We start from the raw sequence: 20,663 nt of genomic DNA, 5'->3' as shown, positions 1-20,663 counted from the left end.
TTGGTTCAATTTATCTGAAAGGCAATATGTTAGAGAAGGCTGGTATGGACATTTAAAATAGTTAAAATGAGCTGTCCTAGAGTTATCTGCAGTGAAATATTTGTACTTACAAATGTCTAAAAAGAATGATTTTTGAAAAAAATATATGAATGAAATTAATCGTTTTCAGATTTTGCTTTGTATACCTTCTAGCCAATGAAGTCTGTTATGAAACAATAGGCTGCTTTTCTGATAAACCACCTTGGTCAGGAATACCTGGGAGACAGCTGTTCGGCTTACCAGCATCTCCAGAAAAGATGAATATTTCTTTCTCACTTTTCACAAAAGAAACTGGAAATCTCTCACAAGTATGATTATTATTAATCTGATTTCAAATTACTTACTTTGCAATTATCTATTTTTTCCTCTTTCATATAACCCAAAAACAGGTGGATTTATTTTTTAGATTGGCCCATTAGATGGATAAAAATGTATACTGAATAAAGTATTTTAAAATGTTAGTTGTAGATCAATGCATTATAGTTATTAAGCCAACAATTGTCTGAATTAGTGTTATTCAATGCACCGAGTTACCTAAAATACCAAACTGGCTAAGTTTTTTTGTTGTTTTCTTGCCATCTGGATAACAGCAATGGAGTGGTAGACTTGTTCCATGTGTTAGAAAGAGAAACTGTGAAGTTAATTGGTAAGTTGTCAATTGGAAGAAGCCAGAGACATCTGTTTGTAATAGAGCCTATGATTCTAGCTACAGTACATGTAACTAAAAGATATACAATACGTGGCTTCAGACTTTAAGAACAGCTTTTACCAATTGCCTAGACTTGGAAATAAATGGAGCAAGAGCCATTGAGCCCACTCATATACATTTATTTCTCATTAAAAATATAGAAACTGGTTAAGTTTGGCTTATAAAATATAGGGCCAAGAAAATATGTTATATTCTTTGATTCAAAAATGTTAGACATTTGAAAGAATTTGTTATATCATTATCTTTAAATTCCCCTGCAGAAAATAATGTACAATCAACTATCAAGTGTCCAAAATTCTAACTTCTCCCCATTGAGGAAAACCCGATTTGTTATCCATGGATATACAAGCACTGGAAAATATGGCTGGGTTGTGGAGATGTGTTTGGTATGAGATTTCTTTATTCTGGGGGAAAAGAGGGGAAATTTTTAATATGCCTCTTTTGCTTAACAGATATATGATTTACGTCAGGTGACCAGACATCCCGCTTTTGGCGGGGCAGTCCCGATTTTTAACAATTTGTCCTGCCTCCCACGGTGTTTTTAAAAAGTCCCGATTTTTGGAAAGAATGCACAACAAGTAGTATCTCAGTTTCACTCCAAAGATTTTGCAAAATCCACCAATGACTTCTCACTATGCTAGCTGAGAGTTTCCATTAGAGGCTGCCTGAGCCGCTCTCTCCCATTGGCTGATTGCTTGGGGCCACATCCCTCCCAGCTCTTTTCCCACCCATCCCCACCCCCACGAAGCGTCCCCACTGTTCCCTTAATTGCTGCCGTACGTTCCTGGAAGGGGTGTAGTGAATTCTCCTACGTCGAATCGGGTTCCCGCGCTTCCAAATGGAATTCATTCTCACCGTTCCCTCTTCAGAGAGTTAACAAAGGGTGAGAGCCCCCGGATGGGCGGATGGGAGAATTTCTAAGTGCTTGCTGCGGGTGAGTGGGCGAAAGAGCGTCGGCGGTGCTGCCAGGACCCACTGCATGAGGGCGAGGGAAGAGTGGGGCGGTGCCTGAAGGAAGCCGGAGGGAGGGGGCTCAGAGGAAGGGGGAGCCAAGATGGCGGCAGCTGAGGAGAAGGAGGTCTCGCGGCCGCCGCTGCCACCGCCGCCACCAAGGAATTGCAGGATGATGTGAGGCCAGGCCAGGCCAGGCCCAGTGAGGCTCCTTCCCAGGAGGGGCACTTCCGGGTGCTCAGGGGTGGAGGTGAGAAGGAAAAGGGGGGCGGAAGAGCTGGGGGGCAAGGCCAGCTTTTGGCGGGGCAATCTGACAGGTCGAGGAGGGGGGGCGAAGGGGGACCCTCCGCTCGAGCCTTGCCGAGGAGCCAGACTACACCACCCATTGCTCTCTGCCAAGCCTGTTCTGTGGGCATGTGCGCCAGGACTATACCCTCCCATTGTCCACAGCAGCAGCCCCCCCCCTTTGTATTAGTTTCCACTCCCCCTCCCCATATCTGTATGCTTTTGACACCCAACCCTATATTCCTTGTATTTCTTTCCCCGGCCTTGTGTTTTGTTCCTGGGATTACAATTCCCACCGTCCCCAACCTCACACTCGCCCCCCCCCCGGTCAATGGTGTCCCACTTTACCAATGTTAAAATCTGGTCACCTTAGGTTTACGTCATGGGTTGGCAATCTAGAATCCATCAGGGGATTGCTGTTCCAAACAACCATCCAATATTTTCATTGGTTGCTGTAAAATAATCATTTTTATTTATAATAATGCCCTTGGATCATTTACTGGGTTTTGTTGTTTTTCTTTCCTTTGTGAAACTGGAGTGTTTTTATTTTCATGAGTCATAAGATTTCAGTAGGCATATCAGTTGCTACTCATAAAGCAGTATGATGTTTATTATATGTGCCGATGTACAGGAAATTGGTAGATGAGCCAGGACTGTGTGGCTTGGGGCTGAATTACAAATCCCTGTGGAACTTAAGAACTCAGTGACCAGGTATTTTTTAAAGGATCTATTTTGTTGACATTAATCATCCAAATGTAATGTTTTTTATACATCACTTCGATGCTATAGCTTCTGGTGGATGTGGAAGACATTAACTGTTTTGCCGTTGACTGGGAAGATGGAGCTAAATGCACCTATTTCATTGCTGGCAGCAATATCCGTGTTCTTGGAGCAGTCATAGCTAAATTTATCATTACTATGATGGTGAGATTTTAAGTTAAATATATTATGAAACATCAAAGGCCCTGATACTACCTGCAGAAATGGCATACTTTCGATCTATTTACCAACATAACTGTATCAGTTGTAAACTTAAAATCATTTTATATATTAAAATAGGAATATTTAGATCAAGCTCTAAGCCAGGAGTGTCCACCTTGGCAACTTTAAGACCTGTGGACTTCAACTCCCAGAATCCCACAAGTCTTAAAATTGCCAAGGTTGAACAGCATCATGCATCTTTTCAGAGTCTCATGTGAACTAGTATGTTCAAATCTAGAATAAAATTAATGCTGATTTTTCTAGATCTATAAATTATTTAATTTTGGAGTACTATATTGCAATTCCATACAATTTTAATGGGTGAAAAAAATTGGCAAGAATATTCACTTTAAACCATGGGTCAAAGTCTGTCTGGTGGTTGTTTATATTTTGAAGCTGAGTAGCTGTAGAGAACTGTGGTCAATGTAATCAACATCATTATGATTCCTAAAAATAGGTCACTATTATTACAATACAGGAAAACATCTGCTTCATCTGCAAATTGTAGGAATGTTGTTTTACTTGCTAATTATTCTCCCCTTTCTTAAATTACTAGAAAATCTATCAGTATTGTCCTTCCAACGTCCACCTCATTGGCCATAGCCTCGGTGCTCATACTGCTGGAGAGGCAGGAAGACGACTTCAATATGTTGGCAAAAAATCTCCTGCCATTGAAAGAATAAGTGGTATGCTATCCAAAGTTTCACACATTGCAATCTTGATTGAAAGACAGGAAGTCTTGAAGTGGAAGTCAATCAATCAGGGGAACGTAACCAGGTTAAAGAGAAAATAAGTTATTTCTGATAAGTCTTAGCATTCCTGAAACATGAATTAAGCATTCTGCTTAAGAAATGCTGCGAATCTTTTCATAAGCACAATTTCCATTATCCATTCTTTATATGTATATAATGTGCCTTTTGAAATTGGACATGTTGGCTGCAATTAATGTGAGTTCCAGGTGTAGCTATAAAGGAAGAGACATCTCCGGAACTTAAAATATATTATCCAATTAGCTTTCGTTAGCCTCTGCTAACATCATCAGAGTGTAGAAACTACTATTGAAGAGATATTTGTCTTTATGCATCATTTATCAATTTGATCATTTTGCCTAGGCCCATCCAACTGCTTCCCACCTAATATTAGCTCTGTCATTTTTGCCTCAGACATGTTAATCGATGGAGGCTTAGATCTTGTTGCTTCCTCCCCTATCGTGCATATATGTGTGTATGTGTGTACACATACGCATACACATATAATACATATACATATATGAAAGCATTAATTGCAGCCAAAATGCCCAATCTCAAAAGGCAGCATGCAAGAGTCATGGTGGCACAGTGGTTAGAATATAGTATTGCAGGCTAATTCTGTGACTGCCAGCAGTTCGATTCTTACCAGCTCAGCCTTCCATGTTTCCCTGGTCAGTAAAATGAGGAGCCAGATTGTTTGGGAACAATAGTCTGACTCCATAATCCAATTAGAGAGAGTTGTAAAGCACTCTGAAGTAGTATATATGTCTAAGTGCTAATGCTATTTATCTCCTTTTTTATCTCCCAGTTTCAGCCAGGTGGAGACTGTTCCTATTTCTACCCTTTCCCATTAAGTAAAGAAGCTAGTTCAAGAGTCTAATGATATCTGTTTCTAATTTTCACTGAAGAAATTAATTAGAAGAATAAGAAACAGGTGTAACATTTTGTTCTGCTGACATAAAAAGCTGGATAGCCATGCAGGAATATTGAATTGGCTCTGGCCATATACACGTATCTTGTTATGCTATTACACCATTCCATCTCTCTTGTTTTCCTTGCTTTCTATTTGTTTCTGTACTAGACACTCTATTCTGGCATTGTTTTGTTTTAATATTTGGGAAAGCTACAGAGTGGGTTGCAGTTGCAGCTGGTATTTTTTCTTTGTTTTTCCTATATGGCTTTTTTTTTTATAAAGAAACGTTAGAACATGTTGAATATAGATACAAAATTTAGATGCCCTCCATTTTGAAGGATAATTGTCAATTGGACTGAGATAGGTAACTATACAAATAGAATAAGGGCCTTCTGTACAAGATATTAGTAATCTGAACATTCCCAAAAAATTCCATTCCTTATTACCTTTATGGCACTTTAAGGACAAGAAAAAAAAATCTGCCAGTATGCAGCTCTTAAAGGGTAACTTACAAATCTTAAGGAGCAAAGACCAAAGTTTTGTATATCCTTTTATTTACCATCAAGAGAAATCAAGTAGTACTTCAGACTATATATGTGTTTCTAACCATAATGCGTCCCTTTTCTCAGAATTCCAGGTTTATGTAAGAAAGAATAGTGACCACCAACCGATTGTTAATTTCTGTGGGTGTCAGATCGCAGACCCCCACACCACAATTGATAGATGGGTTTCATTTCATCTAGAGATCCACCAGGACAGAAAGATAAAATGGGCCAGAGTGGATATGATGGATTTGACTGAATACAGGAAATCTGATCAAGCCTTGACTCTGGTAAACACAGTTACCTCACTTTGTACAGATGTCAGCATTGTACATATAATCTGTAAACAGCTAAATGAAAGTCTAGAAAATTCTTAACATAAAAGCTTCTACCTAGAAAGTCTCAGTTAAAAGGCCGTCATTGGTTTGATTCAGAGTACGGTTCCCTGAGAAAAATATGCATACAGCATGGAATTATACATCAAATAATAATTATTTTGCTATGCTAGCATTCAAGAATACCATTGAGTTCAAGAATCTTGATTACTTGTCCTTTCTTTGATTAAATTTAGAGTCAGCAACCAAAAATCCAAATCCAGCCTTTTTCTGGCACTCAGTTGCAGGACTATTATGGGAAGGTAGTTCTCCATGGACACCCCTATGCCTGCTTCCATATGGGAGGAATGTTAATAGTCAATTATTCAGTCACGCCTAAGGGTAAGCACAGGATCCCTACCAAGAAAAAATAGCACCAACAAAGGAGACAGAGAAGGCTGTATACTGGCTCCCATTCTGTTTAACCTTTACATCAATGACATCCCAATATCCTTCACTCTTCCGATGTGCATATGCCTAAAGTTAAAAAAACAAAAATATAAATATTCTGCTTTATGCACAAATGACATGGTATTGATGCCACAAATCCAGATAGGGATGGGAAGACTATTGGGGCAGGTTTAGTACCGACTGTACACCCAATTATCTGAAAATCAATAATTCCAATACTAAGATAGCTGTTTTCAGAAAGTGAACCAGGTATAATTGGACCCTAGAGTCAGAATGCATAGAACAAGTCAAGTCCTATTTATACTTAGAACTTGTTTTCACAGAAACAGGTTCCAGGCTCGCATATTTTAAGAGGAGTTCTTCAAGGGTTACAGCCTGCACCAATACCAAAAGGCAACTTATCAACCACACCTACCCAGATTCACTAATTCCAATCATAAAGGTATATAATAGCAAACTGGTCCCAATGACCACATGTGGCACTGAACTGTAGGGATATATAAATGCCCCCTTATAGGAACAGATACAATGTACTTTTCTGTAATGTATGTTGGGATTGGATATCTTTATGTCAGCCCCAGAAGTAAGGGCAGAGTTGGGTTTATAAAGCCATTTAGTAATTAAAGTATTTACTTATTGTCTGAAGATCCTATCCATGGACCTAGATAGACTATCGATGCTGTATTTTGAAGAGCAACTACACAACAAGCAACCTTGCACTGGGCCATCCAATTTTCAAATGTTATCCCTAAATATGGATTCTTCATCCAGTTCCCAGTCCAAAGAGATCTAAAGGTTGAAGAAGCTTTCAAACAGAGAGTTATTGATGTGGTTGCCCAAGATGATATTGCAGCACTTAAAAGTCTCAAATCTCTGAAGGGCTGGTTCATCATAAATCAATTAGAAAAATATTTAACAACTTAAGTACATCTCAACATCTCAGAAGAGCTCTTTCTAGAGCTTAATTCAAACAACTGGATTCCATAAGACCCAGGAGGTTTCATGGAGTCTCAATTGAAGACAGGTTAGTTATTTGTGGAGCACCAGCCATTAAAGAAACGGGAAACATTCTTGTCAACTGGAAATTGAACTCCTTGGAAAGGGTTGCTTATTTAGGACTTTATTTAAAAACAGAAAAATATTGGGGCAGCTAGGAGAAACAGTCTTCTTGGAGGAAACAAACCTGCACATTCTCACATAAGGAGTCTTCCTTATCCTTCATTCCAATGGCATCTCAAAGAGGACAGAATACCTTGATTAGTTTGGAGTTCACTGTAGGGGTAACGATTTATTGGGAAGTTCTGTTTTCTTTTTAACTATTTTCAATTTGGATATGTTTTATATATTTGATATAATCAGTTGACTTAATAAAGTTCTTCCATTTTGTCTTGTACAATTTTATCTTATCCTTTCACTTTATCTTACCTACTATGGTTTATTCTATTTTATCTCATGGTAGCTGTTTTATCTCACATCACTATATCTCATCTCATTTTCTTGTACTTTACTCTGGCTGATGCTCACATTTGATATGGTCAATTGACTAAATAATAAATAAATAAATGAATTGCAGTCAACCTGACTTACCAGTACCAATAGTGGGTCACTGTAGCTATGGTTTCAAAGTTCAGCAGTACAGTTCTATGTACTTTTACCTGATTATTTTAACTGAAGCAAATCCTATTTCCATGTGAAATTGTTGATAGATTTATCATTGCCATATGGACAATATTAACATGTGTTTGTGATTGCACACCTTGTTTCTTATGCTAAATGGAATTAATCAAAATGCATTGCAATATAATGGCCTTCTCTTATGTATTTTTATAGATTCATTATTACCAGTCTGTTGTAGGACTGTTGATGTGCATTTTCAGTCCAAAAGGAATATGCATGCATGCATACATACGTATATATTCCAATTCTTTGTGGAGTTAATATTTTTCTCTATATAGGTTTAGATCCAGCAGCGGTGGGTTTTGAAGGATTCCCTGAGATGGTCCGGCTAGATCCTTCTGATGCTGGATTGGTGGATGTCATACATAGCAACGGTGTCCGATTTCCTTTAGGTAAATGGCCAGATACAACTGAATCTTGTGATAGAAGCAATAACAGTGATTAATCATGTAATACATTTTGAATTTATTACAGGACTTGGGATGTTTAATGCAACTGGTGATATGGACTTTTATCCCAATGGTGGAAAGCGTATGGTTGGATGTAATGATGTAAAAGAGGAACAGGAACAGGAAGGTAAGGTAACCCTATCTTCATTTTCCTAAAGGTAACCCTATCCTCATTTTTCTAAATGTAACCCTATCCTCATCTTCAACATTTACATTCATAAGCATTATACTGCCAATAAAACTCTAATCCAGACCAAGTCCCTTAGGATTGGGTAGATGAATTGCTCTGATTGCCCATCAGGATTGGGTTACAGGTTTTTTTGAAGTCAGAAGCAATGAGCACACCAGTATAAGTATTTAAGGCTTTATTCCAATGCAATATGAGAAAATAACAACATAATGTTCAGAACTACTAAAGGTATGAAAGAAGAAAAGAAAAAAGAATGATTGTATGCTCCTTCTGCTAATAACTCCAAATTTTGGAACTCCAAAATGATAACAGACAGCAAAGCCTTTCAAACAAGTGACTATACAGCACCGTTCCAATGAAATCTTCATCTCATGGGCATTTCGGGCAAGTTAATATGGACTCAACTGTCATTAATCACACCTATTTTCATTAACTTTATCTGATTTGGTTCAACAAGGAAAAAGAGGAAAGGTTTCCCTTACCTTGTTCTTGAAATGCTTCACCTACTCCTGCCAACAATGAGGCCATTCTAAGGATAAGGAATATTTATTTATACTAGGTGATTTATAGCAAGAATGAGAAAGATCATTTCCCTCTACATGGAGTTTCATACCAAGGACAGAAGCAAACAGATAAATGTTTAATTCTATTATACTGAACATATTCAACCGTTAAAATAAAAGTATGGCTTTCTATGCACCCTGTACGGAAGGGAAAGAGATACACATCATTATCCAATTCATCTCTATCTATCTTGCAGCAAAAAACCCATATTCACACCTTAGAGGCTGGACCTCACTGCCAATTAGCAAGATAATTTATTTGAAGAATAATGAAAAACAAAACAGAATAATGGACACAAATCCCCAGTAAACTAGGACAAACATCATTTGAAACAATACTCTTCTAAAAATAAATAATGTTTTTGTGCACTGAACCTGTACTCTTTAAAAATATTATTTTGTCTGCCAAGGAATTCAGGAGATGGTCTATGCAATCATCCATGGAGGAAAAGGTAGAAAAAGATTTATGTGTGATATATGTTTGAAGTCTATCACACCAATTTCATTTTCCACTAAAAATCAAAGTGCTATTATTTCACATTTTGGGGTGACAATCGTGAGAGGTTCTGGTGGTCCAACAAAGAGGGTGAAAGGGCCCCATTTAGCCTATTAGGCAGCATAATATTTTACTAAACAAGTTATCTTAGGCTTTTATCGGGTTCCCAACCAATAGCTACCATGATATTACATTATAATTCCTTCTCCTTCTAATTTATTCATGCTCACAATAATGTACTCATTTGATTTATATTCCACCTCTTCTCCATGAACTTAAGGTGTCCCTTTGTTACTTTTATCCTCACAATAATATCCCTCTGAAGTAGTGTGGGCTGAAAGATAGTAAATGATCAGGAGCTTAGCATTTTAATTAAAACAAATCACTTGCAACACACAAAGCAGAACAAAATGACATTGTGCTTAACTTTAGCTGTTTTCATCCTGAATGCAATCAGGCTTCCATTATAGCAAGCAATGATAGAGTTATTTCTTTTGCTAGATATTCGTTCGGTTGGAAATTGCCATCACTCACGAAGCCATGAGTACTACAAATACAGCATCGTCCACCCTAGTGGGTTCCTGGCCTATCCCTGCAAATCATACAAATCTTTTCAAGCGGTAAGCATGCTATTCTGCCCTGGTTCAAATCCAATTAGCTTCTTTAAATAGGTTAATTCAAAGTATAAGCATGGCACTATGTGCTGGAGTTCATTTGTATTAAAGTTCAATATAACTAAAGAACAAATCCACATTTTTAAGGAAAAACAAATCCATAACATCTAAGCTTTTGTTCTTGGCATAAGGCCTCAACTATGTGACATGCCACAAAATGTTGAATGTGTTCACACAATACATTTTCCTCAAAATAACCACCAGTTCCAGGTTTTAGTAGGAAATTCCTCTCCTGCACACCATTATCTTCTTGCAACTGCTGTTTCTTCTATTCACTTCCCGAAAGCTGGACTGAATGAGTACGCTTGCTGCAAATGTAAAAGGATTAGCCACAGGCCAATCCTTGTGGGCAATAGTGGATATCGTATCAAAAGGGGGTGATGACAGGTGTCATTACCACTTTCCCATATGTAGAATCTGGCATAAATCTATCTGTACAAACCACTTTCCTGTGACCTCTCGTTTAGAAATTAAACTGTCACCTTAACCTTTCCCTGTCAGTGGGTTAGTGGTAGGGAGAGGGAGGCATTAGTAATAATGAATAACTCAAAGCAACTAGGGAAGCCAATGGAGCTGAAATACACATACAACAGTTCATTTAGTGACTTAAAACAATTCATTTAGTGACCTTCGAAGTTCGAACATTGAAAAAAATGACTTATGATTATTTTTCATACTTACAATAGTTGCAGTATCTCCATGGCCACATGATTAAAATTCAGAGGCTTGGCAACTGATTCATATTTATGATGGTTGCAGTGTCCCAGGGTCATGTGATCCCCTTTTGTGACCTTCTGACAAGCAAAGTCAATGGGGAAGCCAGATTCATTTTACTGCAGTTGTTATTAATTTAACAACTGCAATGATTCACTTAACAATTGTGGCAAGAAAAATAAAATGAGGAACTTAACAACTGTCTCACTTATCAGCAGAAATTTGGGGTCATAAGTGGAAGATTACCTGTAATCACATCTACTATTTGCAGTTTGAGGTACTAAGCCAGGATTGCAGTGCATACTTGAACGTACAATAAAAATTATAGTGGAAACAGTGAAAAGACTTGAAAAAAGGTTTGGAATTAATCTATTTTATCCTAGGGAAATTGCTTTCCATGTCCCACAGAAGGCTGCCCAGTAATGGGTCACTATGCTGATCAATTCCATGATAAACTGAAGAAAAGAAATCAAACCTACTATCTAAACACAGGATCTAAGGAACCCTTCACCAGTGAGTACATAAAGTATGTCTGAATACTCATGTAACCAGTGAATCTGCAAAGAAACCTACTAATTTAGGATTGATTGTGGTTGTCAGTACCAGGGTCATGTTTCTAAAATTTAAAACTGTATAAGGAGCTATAACTTTCCATTTGTTATGTGTAGCACGAAATGGAATTATCATGCACGTTCACGCTGACAAGATTGTAAGAAATTGTCATGTTTTCTTACCTGAATGCCTTCATGGAGATCTCACTTCTGTGTTTGAAGTTGTAAGGAATATATAACTAAATTCACAGCCAATGTCTTTTGACAAATCTGGAAATTTAACTACAGTAAATGATTAACTATCAAACTAGATCAATTACTTATCCTGGCTGGTCATATATGCAAACATAGCATACGTATATTTTAGAAGGCAGTTCTAGTCTCTAAATTTGGAAAGACATACTGCCACGATTTATCTTCCAAGAAAAAATAATCCTATTAGAATTTCAACAGTCAGCAATTAATCTTTTTATATATAGGATGAGTAAAACATGTTTAAGGAGTGTCCCAAAAGTGCTTTTTCAAAAGGCAACTGGACTTTGTTTTTTCCTTGAAGATATTTTGCTTCAGCTCTGACTAAAATCAGTCAAAACTAAAGAAGTCAGTCAGAACTGAAGAAGCTTCTTGGATGAGAAGAAAAACATCTTTTAAAAAAACAAAGTTCAGTTGCCTTTTGAAAAAGCATTTGTGGGATAACCATGACTGTGGGATAACCATGACCTGGATGACTGAGTATCTCCATAGATATGTTTAAGGGTACACACAAACACACACACACACACACACACACACACACAGACGTATATTTTTCTGTACGAGCTACTTATAGCTTGTCTATACGAGATTCTTACGTTCTTCAAAAAAAAAAGGAAATGTCTTCTCATTGGAATGTTCTGCTTGATATTCTTTGTTGAAACCTCCTCTGATTCCACATTACATCCTTTTCAGTACTTCACTATTTCCCAAGGTGGTTCAAATTTGAATTCAGAGGAGAAACATATCTAGGCTTTACAATATTTGTATGGTGCTAAATATCTCATTTTTCTTTCGTTATGCAAAAATCCACTTTTGAATGAAGGTGCGATATTTAATTTTTTAAAATGTTTGAATACTATATATTTAAATTCTTGTTTTCATATCCCAGCCCTTCAAACTGTTATAATTGAAGATGAGGGATGATATTAAATTGAGTTTGTGGGTAAGATTACCATCAATTAAGACAAAATAGATAATATCTTCTCTTAAAATTATATTCCCTCTAGGATAATCTGCCAGATGGGAAGTATTGCTAATGGGCTGGGGAAAGTAAAGCCCTTTAAATATTATTTCTTAAAATGTCTTAAGATTCTTTAACATTATAAACTTTTTAAACAATTATTTTTTTCCTAGTTCTTATTTTAATCTCATTAACAAAAATAAATACCCTTGCCTAATTATATTTCATACCTAGCTATTTTGTATTTATCTAACTGTTGCATTTACAACAAATGTGTCTTATTACCTAGGTTGGCGATATAATATATCTGTCAAACTAAATGGAATGAAAAATGTAAGAGGAGAAATAAATATAGTTTTCCACAATAAAAATGGAGATATGAAGGAATATCCGATTATGAGGTATATATGCTTTCTTGTTGCAGATTTTGTTAATTTTAGAAATAATTATATCAATAATTCAATTAAGAGTTTTTCATATTTATTACATATAGAATACTTCCAAAGACTTCTACACATTCTAGCTCCTAATTCATGGATTAGGTCTGTTTTATGAAATAACAAATTAAAAAGGTAGTAACATACTCTATAAGTGATGTAAAAGAAATTAGAAAGTGGGAAGTGAAGAAGTTAGGAGTGTTGTCCTTTTTTCAACAATAAAATGATGTAGTTTGTAAATTCTGTTTTAATACCTGATGAAATGGGCTATAGAATCAGCTTTCAGGGAGATGAAAACTTCATGTGCGGCAACTGTGCATATGAAGTCAGACACACTGACACAAATTTGTAATTTTATATAAATAAATATTTTTTACATTTATATTTATAGCAGACATGATAGTCAGGAACACGGGAACATCATGAGGTAAATCAAACAGCATACAGAGCACACCTAGAAGAAAAAGGTGAGGAGAAAAATTAAAATTCTCCTTTACACCGACAGCAACCAATCATAGTGTAGATTGCCTCAGCATGAGCCAATCAATCAACTACAACTGTGTATTCTGGCCCATGGCCCACTTTACTGTTCCAGCTATTAAATTAAATATCCTAACCCTCATCCAATCTGAATTATTTCAATGAGATAAATTGTGAATGAGCAATATTAATATCACAGAATCATTAATTGTGAAGTTGTATTAAAAAAAACTATCCTGATGCTCTGCAATTTCTTCAATCATATTTTTACAGGGGAAACCTTAACCATGAACAAATCTATTCAAAGCTCACAGATGTAGAAATTAATCCAGAAAATGCTTCAAGAATTGAGTTTGTTTGGCACAAGCAATTCTTTACTTTCTTTTGGGCTCAACTAGGAGCAGAAAAAGTAAATCTTACCCGTGGGCAGGATGGGCGCAAGTAAGTATAGCCATACTTAATTTTCATGATTCATATCAAGCTTTATGTGATAGCCCAGGGGAAAAAAAATCCCAGGATCGGACTTGAGCAAGGAATTGGGATTTGAACATACTGAAATCCACTGATAGTTTTTGGAGGGAGCTATTGATCTGCTATTCTGAAATGCTAGAATGAATACATAAGCATGAACTACATCCCTTCTTGCTACATATGCAGTTAGACTTCTTTTTACTTTATTTATTTGTTAGCTGGTTTTGTTCAAGGAGGGTTATTGTAATTATAAAAATATTAATCAACAGATAAATAAGCAGTAAAAATTAGAAGCGACATCTCTGAAACAATGCAAAATAAGAACAACCTCTACGAGGTTGCTGAGATTTCCATTTCAGAATACTCTTCCAATAATTTTTCCTTTGTCACCTACCAAAACATTTCTAGAGTTATGAATGGGGAAGAAAGCTCAGAAAGTCTAGCATGAAGGGTTCGAAGAACCAAGTTTTCTTCTGATAGATCCTCTATCATAAGAACACCCTGAATATTTTGTAATGTGCACTCTTGTATTATAAATCTTTCTCTTGTCCAGTCAAAAATCTAAATCTTTAACCTTTGTATATAGTCAAAACATGGATTAAGAGATGGAAGCTAACTAACACATGTAGGATTTTTATAAGGATTTTTTTTTCCCTGTTGCTTCTTCCAGGACTTCCCTTTGTGGCCAGGGAACAGTAAAATATGAAGTTCCTCAAATGCTTACACCTTGTGGAATACTAAAGGAGGCATAATCATAAATTGTAAGAGTAATGAGGAACAGCTTCTTCATGTGGCCTCTGAAAGAGCTTGATGGTTTGAAGTATGATTTATTAGAAAAATCTTCTGTCATTTCTTTTCATCGTCTCAGCTCGGAACCCAATCATCATAATTGTTTTAGGTTTAATAAAATAATAGGTATCAATTTGTTTCAAAAGAAATAAAATAGACATAAAGTCTGTGTGTGTGTGTGTGTGTGTGTGTAGAGAGAGAGAGAGAGAGGAAGAATGAACTATGAATAGAAAAAAAATAATGAATGCTGCTTAGGATATGGAGTATTTTTACTTGACAAGACACTGCTCTGTAAATTTGCTTTTTAATTTTATGCATCTGATGAGTTTATGTATATAAAGTAAACAGTGAGAATCTGCATCTTTCTCTTATTTCTCAGAGGTTTTGTTTAGATTGTTGGGAGCAATATGTGTTCTGACCTAGGATTCCTGAGACAGTAAAAAGCACACGCTTAGTCCCCAAAACCTTCTTTTTATTTCAAGGGCTGTGAATTAGTCACAATTAGTTTGTAAAGAGTCCAACAGAAATCTGCCAAAGTCTCTGGGATAAGGCTGATAAGCACCCACCTTTATCTCCCTTGAAACCCTGCCAAAGACCTAATTGGCAATTAGCAATGCAAGGCAACACTGAACACAGAATCAAAACAGAGCTTCAGACTTTAAACTGACCAGAACGAACAAAGTTGCTTCCTGCAAAGGCTCACATGCCTTTGTCGTATGGGAGGGGCCAATCATCTCCAAGCCTTACTCCTGAGTCATCCCTTTTGTCTTAACTGTTCTTGCCTTCTGGTAGCTCTGTGCATGTGCGCACTGGTAACAGGCTCCCCTGTTCCTCTGCATCGTTGATGTCTCACTCTGGAGGCTCCGGAGGCAGCACATAACTCCCAGGTAGCCCTGGTCCCCTCTCTGCCTTTGATGCAGAGCCCTCATCCAAGCCTTCCCCAGACTCCAGGACTGGCCCATGTTCCTCCCCAACTTCCCCACTGTCTGACTCTGCTGCCAGTTCCGCAGGCTGCTGGTGGACCATAACAATATGCTGATTCGGTAACCCAATTAGAGAGGGCTGTAAAGCACTGTGGAGTGGTATGTAAGTCTAAGTGCTATTACTATTTCCCTGCTTGACAGGGCAAATAATGTATTCAGATGAATGCCAAGATATTTATCAGTTTTCTTCATTTATGGTGCAAATAGCAAAGAAAACATTAAAGACTTGGATTCACGGTTCCTTTTATCTATCCCCAGGTTTGATCCCATGCTTTCTTTTAAATCTTTCCCATAGCAGACATTCCTCAAATATTAAAAAAATTGAGTCTTTAAGGACGTTTTCCAACATCAGAAACACTTTCTACTACTTGATCCTCTAGTCCAGTGTTTCTCAACCTTGGCAACTTGAAGATGTCCGGACTTCAACTCCCAGAATTCTGGGAGTTGAAGTCCGGACATCTTCAAGTTGCCAAGGTTGAGAAACACTGCTCTAGTCTATGTGATCTTAAAGGGCAAATTCAATTAATCCTATGGAGAGCTTTTTAAAGCGACAGGATTGTCATCTTAATGCTTATTGTGATTTTTAAATGTCAAGATACTTTGCTTTAAATGCCACGGACTTAAACCTTTTTTACTTATTCATTTCCATCTTCAAACCAAAGAACTTTTTGTCTGGACTTCATACTAAGCTTCATTTAGACTTCTGCGTTGCTGCATGCAGGGAACGTAGGCGCCTGTCATTTGGAGGCAATTGTGTAGCTGTTGCAATGATATTTCTGCAAATGTTAACATTCTGGTGAGGCAACAATGTGCCTTGCCTTTTACCTACCTCCCAACAAGAAATCAAATCAACCAACTAGCATGCAGAAAGGGCATTTCCACAAATAGCTGAGATTTGGAAGTGTTGACTCATCTGCAATCATCTGCAACCTATGCTTACCCATCGGGGTGGGTTTCTCGCCCCGTTCCAACCGGTTCGGTTGGAACAGGGCCGGCGGTGTCCTCGTGCACGCGTGCGGTGCACGCATGCGTACTAGCATCTGCACGACGCTCCAGCTGCTCCTGGACGATCGCGCAGGCGCTGTATGCGTCCTGCGCATGCATGGAAGCACAGAACTCGTCAAAACCGGGTAAGGACTGCGGGCGGGCAGGCGCACCCTTCGCCGTTCCCAGAAGTTACTTACTTCCAGGTTCGACGACCAACCGGTTCGCAGGGACCGCCGCGAACCGGTTGAAACCCACCCCTGTTACCCATCAATCCCTTTGCAGCCAAGGTATGCGTCGACGCCTCTGTGCAGTTGCAACAAATCTAAATCAAGCTGTAGAAGCTCCAAGTGATTGATGGCAAACATAACAAGAAATTATTTGCTTTCACACTTTGTTATTCTTATTTGATATGTACTACCTTGTTGGGTTTTAATAGAAAGTCCTAGTAAAAAATAATATCTCTTTTTTTAATAGGAAAATATGTTTATATTCTGATCATTCATTAAATAAACATCCCAATTGTGAAAAGATGTATATTTGTATCCATGCATGGATGGGGAGAAGTGTTTGCTTGTAAATGTGCAGTGAAGGTCTATCTCATATGATTGCGGGTTTTTATGAGCTATCAGACTGAAACATCAGGCACTTTCCCGAGGTAGAAATAAATAAAGGAATTGCAGCAATTGGATAGAACAGTCTGCTTGTTATAAACAGTATGGTGAAAATAACTTTTGAGCCTGAAACTCTGCAAAATAGTATACGTCAGTGATGGCGAACCTTTTAGATAGCGAGTGCCCAAACTGTGTCTGTGCATACCCAAACTGAAAGGTGCGGATGCGCATGAATGTTTGCATGCATGGACATGCACAAATGTGCAGACAATGTCACGTTCCGGCGTTCACGTTGCATACAAACAGAGATTCAGCTTGTTTGGTGAAAAACGTTTATCTCTATCTAAGAAATTATGTGATAACCAGCACTAAATGACAACAATACAAAGGTAATCAGATCCAAGTCAGTTCTAACCAAGTTAACACCATCACCCATATATATATATATATATATATATATATATATATATATATATATATATATATATATGTGTGTGTGTGTGTTTGTGTGTTGTGTGTGTGTGTGTGTGTGCGCGCGTGCGTGCGTGCACACACACACACACACACACACACACACACACACATATATATATATATATATATATATATAATTACTCCACCCAGTTCCACCCACAACTCCACCCAGATGACACCCACCCACCATCACCAATCACCATGACCCACACCCTCAGCCACACTCCTACTCAGTGTCATCATAGCCTCTTTCCTGGTTAGCTGCATCCGAGCAAAAGAGTTACATCAGAGTAGGCAGTTGTACCTGAGTAGAAGAGTTACATCAGAGTAGGCAGTTGCACCCGAGTAGAAAAGCCACATGCAGCAACAGGCTCAATCGACATCAGAGAGGCAATATCAATGTGGCAGCATTAGTGGCGTGTAAGCATGGCCGAGTGGGCATGGTGATGGACAGGTTCTCCCTGGATGGCAGCCTGAGGGCTGACAGGCATGACTGCAGGCATGTGTGGGCCGTGGCATGACAAAACCGTGCTCGACTAAGCTGCGCCCAATTAAACCGTGTCGCTGACGTCATCAACAGGGCAACAACAGCGAGCGTGGAGAAAGAAGGGCGCTTTAAATAGCGCTTTGAAAGCAAGCCGATTCAACTTAAGGTAAGGGTTAGGTTTAGGGTTAGGTTTAGGGTTAGGTTTAGGGTTAGGTTAAGGGTTAGGGTTAGGGTTAGGGTTAGGGTTAGGGTTAGGGTTAGGGTTAGGGTTAGGGTTAGGGTTAGGGTTAGGGTTAGGGTTAGGGTTAGGTTAAGGGTTAGGATTAGGTTAAGGATTAGGTTTAGGGTTAGGGTTAGGTTTAGGGTTAGGGTTAGGTTTAGGGTTAGGATTAGGTTTAGGGGGGTTAGGTTTAGGGTTAGGTTTAGGGTTAGGTTTAGGATTAGGTTTAGGGGGTTAGGTTTAGGTTTAGGGGTTAATTTTAGGTTTAGCGTTTACAGCGTGCTTCTCTCTCCGCGCTGTTGTCGCCCCGTTGATGATGTCAGCTACGCGGTTTCATCGAGCGCGGTTTAGTCAAACACGGTTTTGTGGTGGAACCTGTGTGGGCATGCATGCACAGCAGACACCCAGAGGCCAGCTGGCCAGCGGGAAGCGGGGCATCCCAATACCGGCAGCTCGGCAAGAGGTAAGATCTTTTTCTTTCATGAGCTTCTGTTTCGTCATTTGCAGGGAATCAGAAGCTCACAAAAGAAACACCATGGAGATCTGACCTGGGGCGATGGTGCACATGCCAGCAGCGAGGACTCTGCGTGCCATATCTGGCATGCATGACATAGGTTCGCCATCACGGCTATAGGTGATTGCAGAATACCTTTTCATTAATTAATGCAGTAATAATGAAAGCATTTCTGAAAGTATTGCACTTCTGAACTTATTTATTGTGGTATTAATAAGACTTGCTTATGAGTAAACAGTGGGTTCGCATTGGAGCAGGCAGAACCTTCCAACCTAAACTGGGTGAATCCCTAAAGCTATATTTGAATTTCTGCTGGTTCATACCAGCTAATGTGGGACATTTAGATGCTGCTTTGGCTGTCATTACTCCTCTTTTGCTTTCACTTCTTTTTTTGCCTAAGGAATTACAGATAGTCCTTAACACGATCACAATTGAGCCCAGCATTTCTGTTTCTAAGTGAGACAGTAGTTATGTGAGTTTTGCCCCACTTGTTAAGCAAATCACAGCAGTTGTTGAGTTAGCATCTGGCTTCCCCATTGACTTTTCTTGTCAGAAGGTTGCAAAAGGGAATTTCATGATCCTGGGACACGGCAACTGTCATATATATGAGCCAGCTGCCAAGCATCCAAATTCTGATCACGTGTCCATGGGGATGCTGGAAAAGTAGTGTGAAAAACAGTCATAAATCCCTTTATTCAATATCACTATAACTTTGAATGGTCACTAAATGAATTGTTGTAAGATGAGGATTATTTGTAATAAGTTTTTAATCTCATAAACTCATTTCTAAACTGTCCCATTTAGTGAACCATTAGTACTTGACCAGGATTAGATTATTCTGCCATTTCAAAGAGCAGGTTTTCAATCATGGATCTTCCTTTCTGATCACAGGAGGAGAGTCTATAATGTCTTATGACCTTTCCTAGCATTTTACAATGGTTTCCCTCAGTTTAATACAGAAAGAATGCATTGGAAATAATTTGACATATAAATCGGTGGTGTTCCATTATTGCAAAAGTTGTATTATTTTTGCTGATAAACCTATAGAGATATTTATCACCAGACAAATGACAACTAATCCAGTAATCCTGTGCACAACTTTTGTCCCTAAAGGTGTAGAAAGAAACCTTCAGCCTTGGAAGAAAATTGGCCTTTAGATGTCGCTTTTGTGGATTCTTCAGCAGATCTTATCTTCTCAACAACAATGGCTTGAAACTGGAAAGAAGGGAAATGGGTAGATCGGAGGGGACTGCTTACTAATATCAAACCATTGTTGTTGAGAAGATAAGACCTGCTGAAGAGTCTGCAAAAGGAACATCTGAAGGCCAGTCTTCTTCCAAGGCTGAAGATTTCCTTCTATACTTTGAGAAATAAATAAATATATGTACAGGGTTACTATGAAGATGGTGTTTTGAATCTACAAGCCAGTTTCTACTCTTCGTTAGCCCTGAAGCTAATCAGGTTAGTTCTAATCGGTTCCAGAGCTGATATTGCTATCAGATTGATGACTGGTTAATCTTTACTTATCTGCATGTTGCTTAATATTATGCTCAATTATCACCCTAATATTTTAGGATGAAGAGCAGATTTTAAATACTTTTGATATTCAGGGCATTCACAAGTTGGTGCCTATACCAGAATTATAGAAAAGAGTATGCGTATAGCATGCATATTTTTGTCATTGTAGAGAATAAAACTAGTATAGCATTTTTTAAAAATCTATGTG

At 38.2% G+C, this 20,663-nt stretch overlaps 1 protein-coding gene across 1 annotated transcript; it reads left to right on the top strand.

Moving 5' to 3' along the window:
• The first annotated feature begins 296 nt into the window (after positions 1–296).
• Positions 297–14,624, top strand: LOC116514141 (pancreatic lipase-related protein 2-like). The gene is made up of 11 exons (XM_032225605.1): positions 297–347; positions 1,009–1,134; positions 2,774–2,908; positions 3,522–3,651; positions 7,910–8,023; positions 8,106–8,207; positions 9,831–9,949; positions 11,101–11,230; positions 12,774–12,885; positions 13,675–13,842; positions 14,543–14,624. Exons 1-11 carry the CDS (start codon positions 297–299, stop codon positions 14,622–14,624), a joined length of 1,269 nt encoding a protein of 422 aa, XP_032081496.1.
• Positions 14,625–20,663: the final 6,039 nt, after the last annotated feature.

The sequence above is a fragment of the Thamnophis elegans genome, chromosome 10 (genome assembly GCF_009769535.1).
Source record: "Thamnophis elegans isolate rThaEle1 chromosome 10, rThaEle1.pri, whole genome shotgun sequence".
Classification (NCBI taxonomy): Eukaryota; Metazoa; Chordata; class Lepidosauria; order Squamata; family Colubridae; genus Thamnophis; species Thamnophis elegans.
The sequence above is the reverse complement of the archived record's forward strand: the minus strand, read 5'-3'. Positions and strand labels throughout refer to the sequence as shown.

What these genes read in the sequence shown, in the direction of transcription:
- LOC116514141 (XM_032225605.1), top strand. Translation starts at nt 297, where the DNA reads ATGAATATTTCTTTCTCACTTTTCACAAAAGAAACTGGAAATCTCTCA. An exon ending in CGGTGTCCGATTTCCTTTAG is followed by an intron (nt 8,024 to 8,105) that starts GTAAATGGCCAG and finishes AATTTATTACAG; the next exon opens with GACTTGGGATGTTTAATGCA. An exon ending in ATCTAAGGAACCCTTCACCA is followed by an intron (nt 11,231 to 12,773) that starts GTGAGTACATAA and finishes CTTATTACCTAG; the next exon opens with GTTGGCGATATAATATATCT.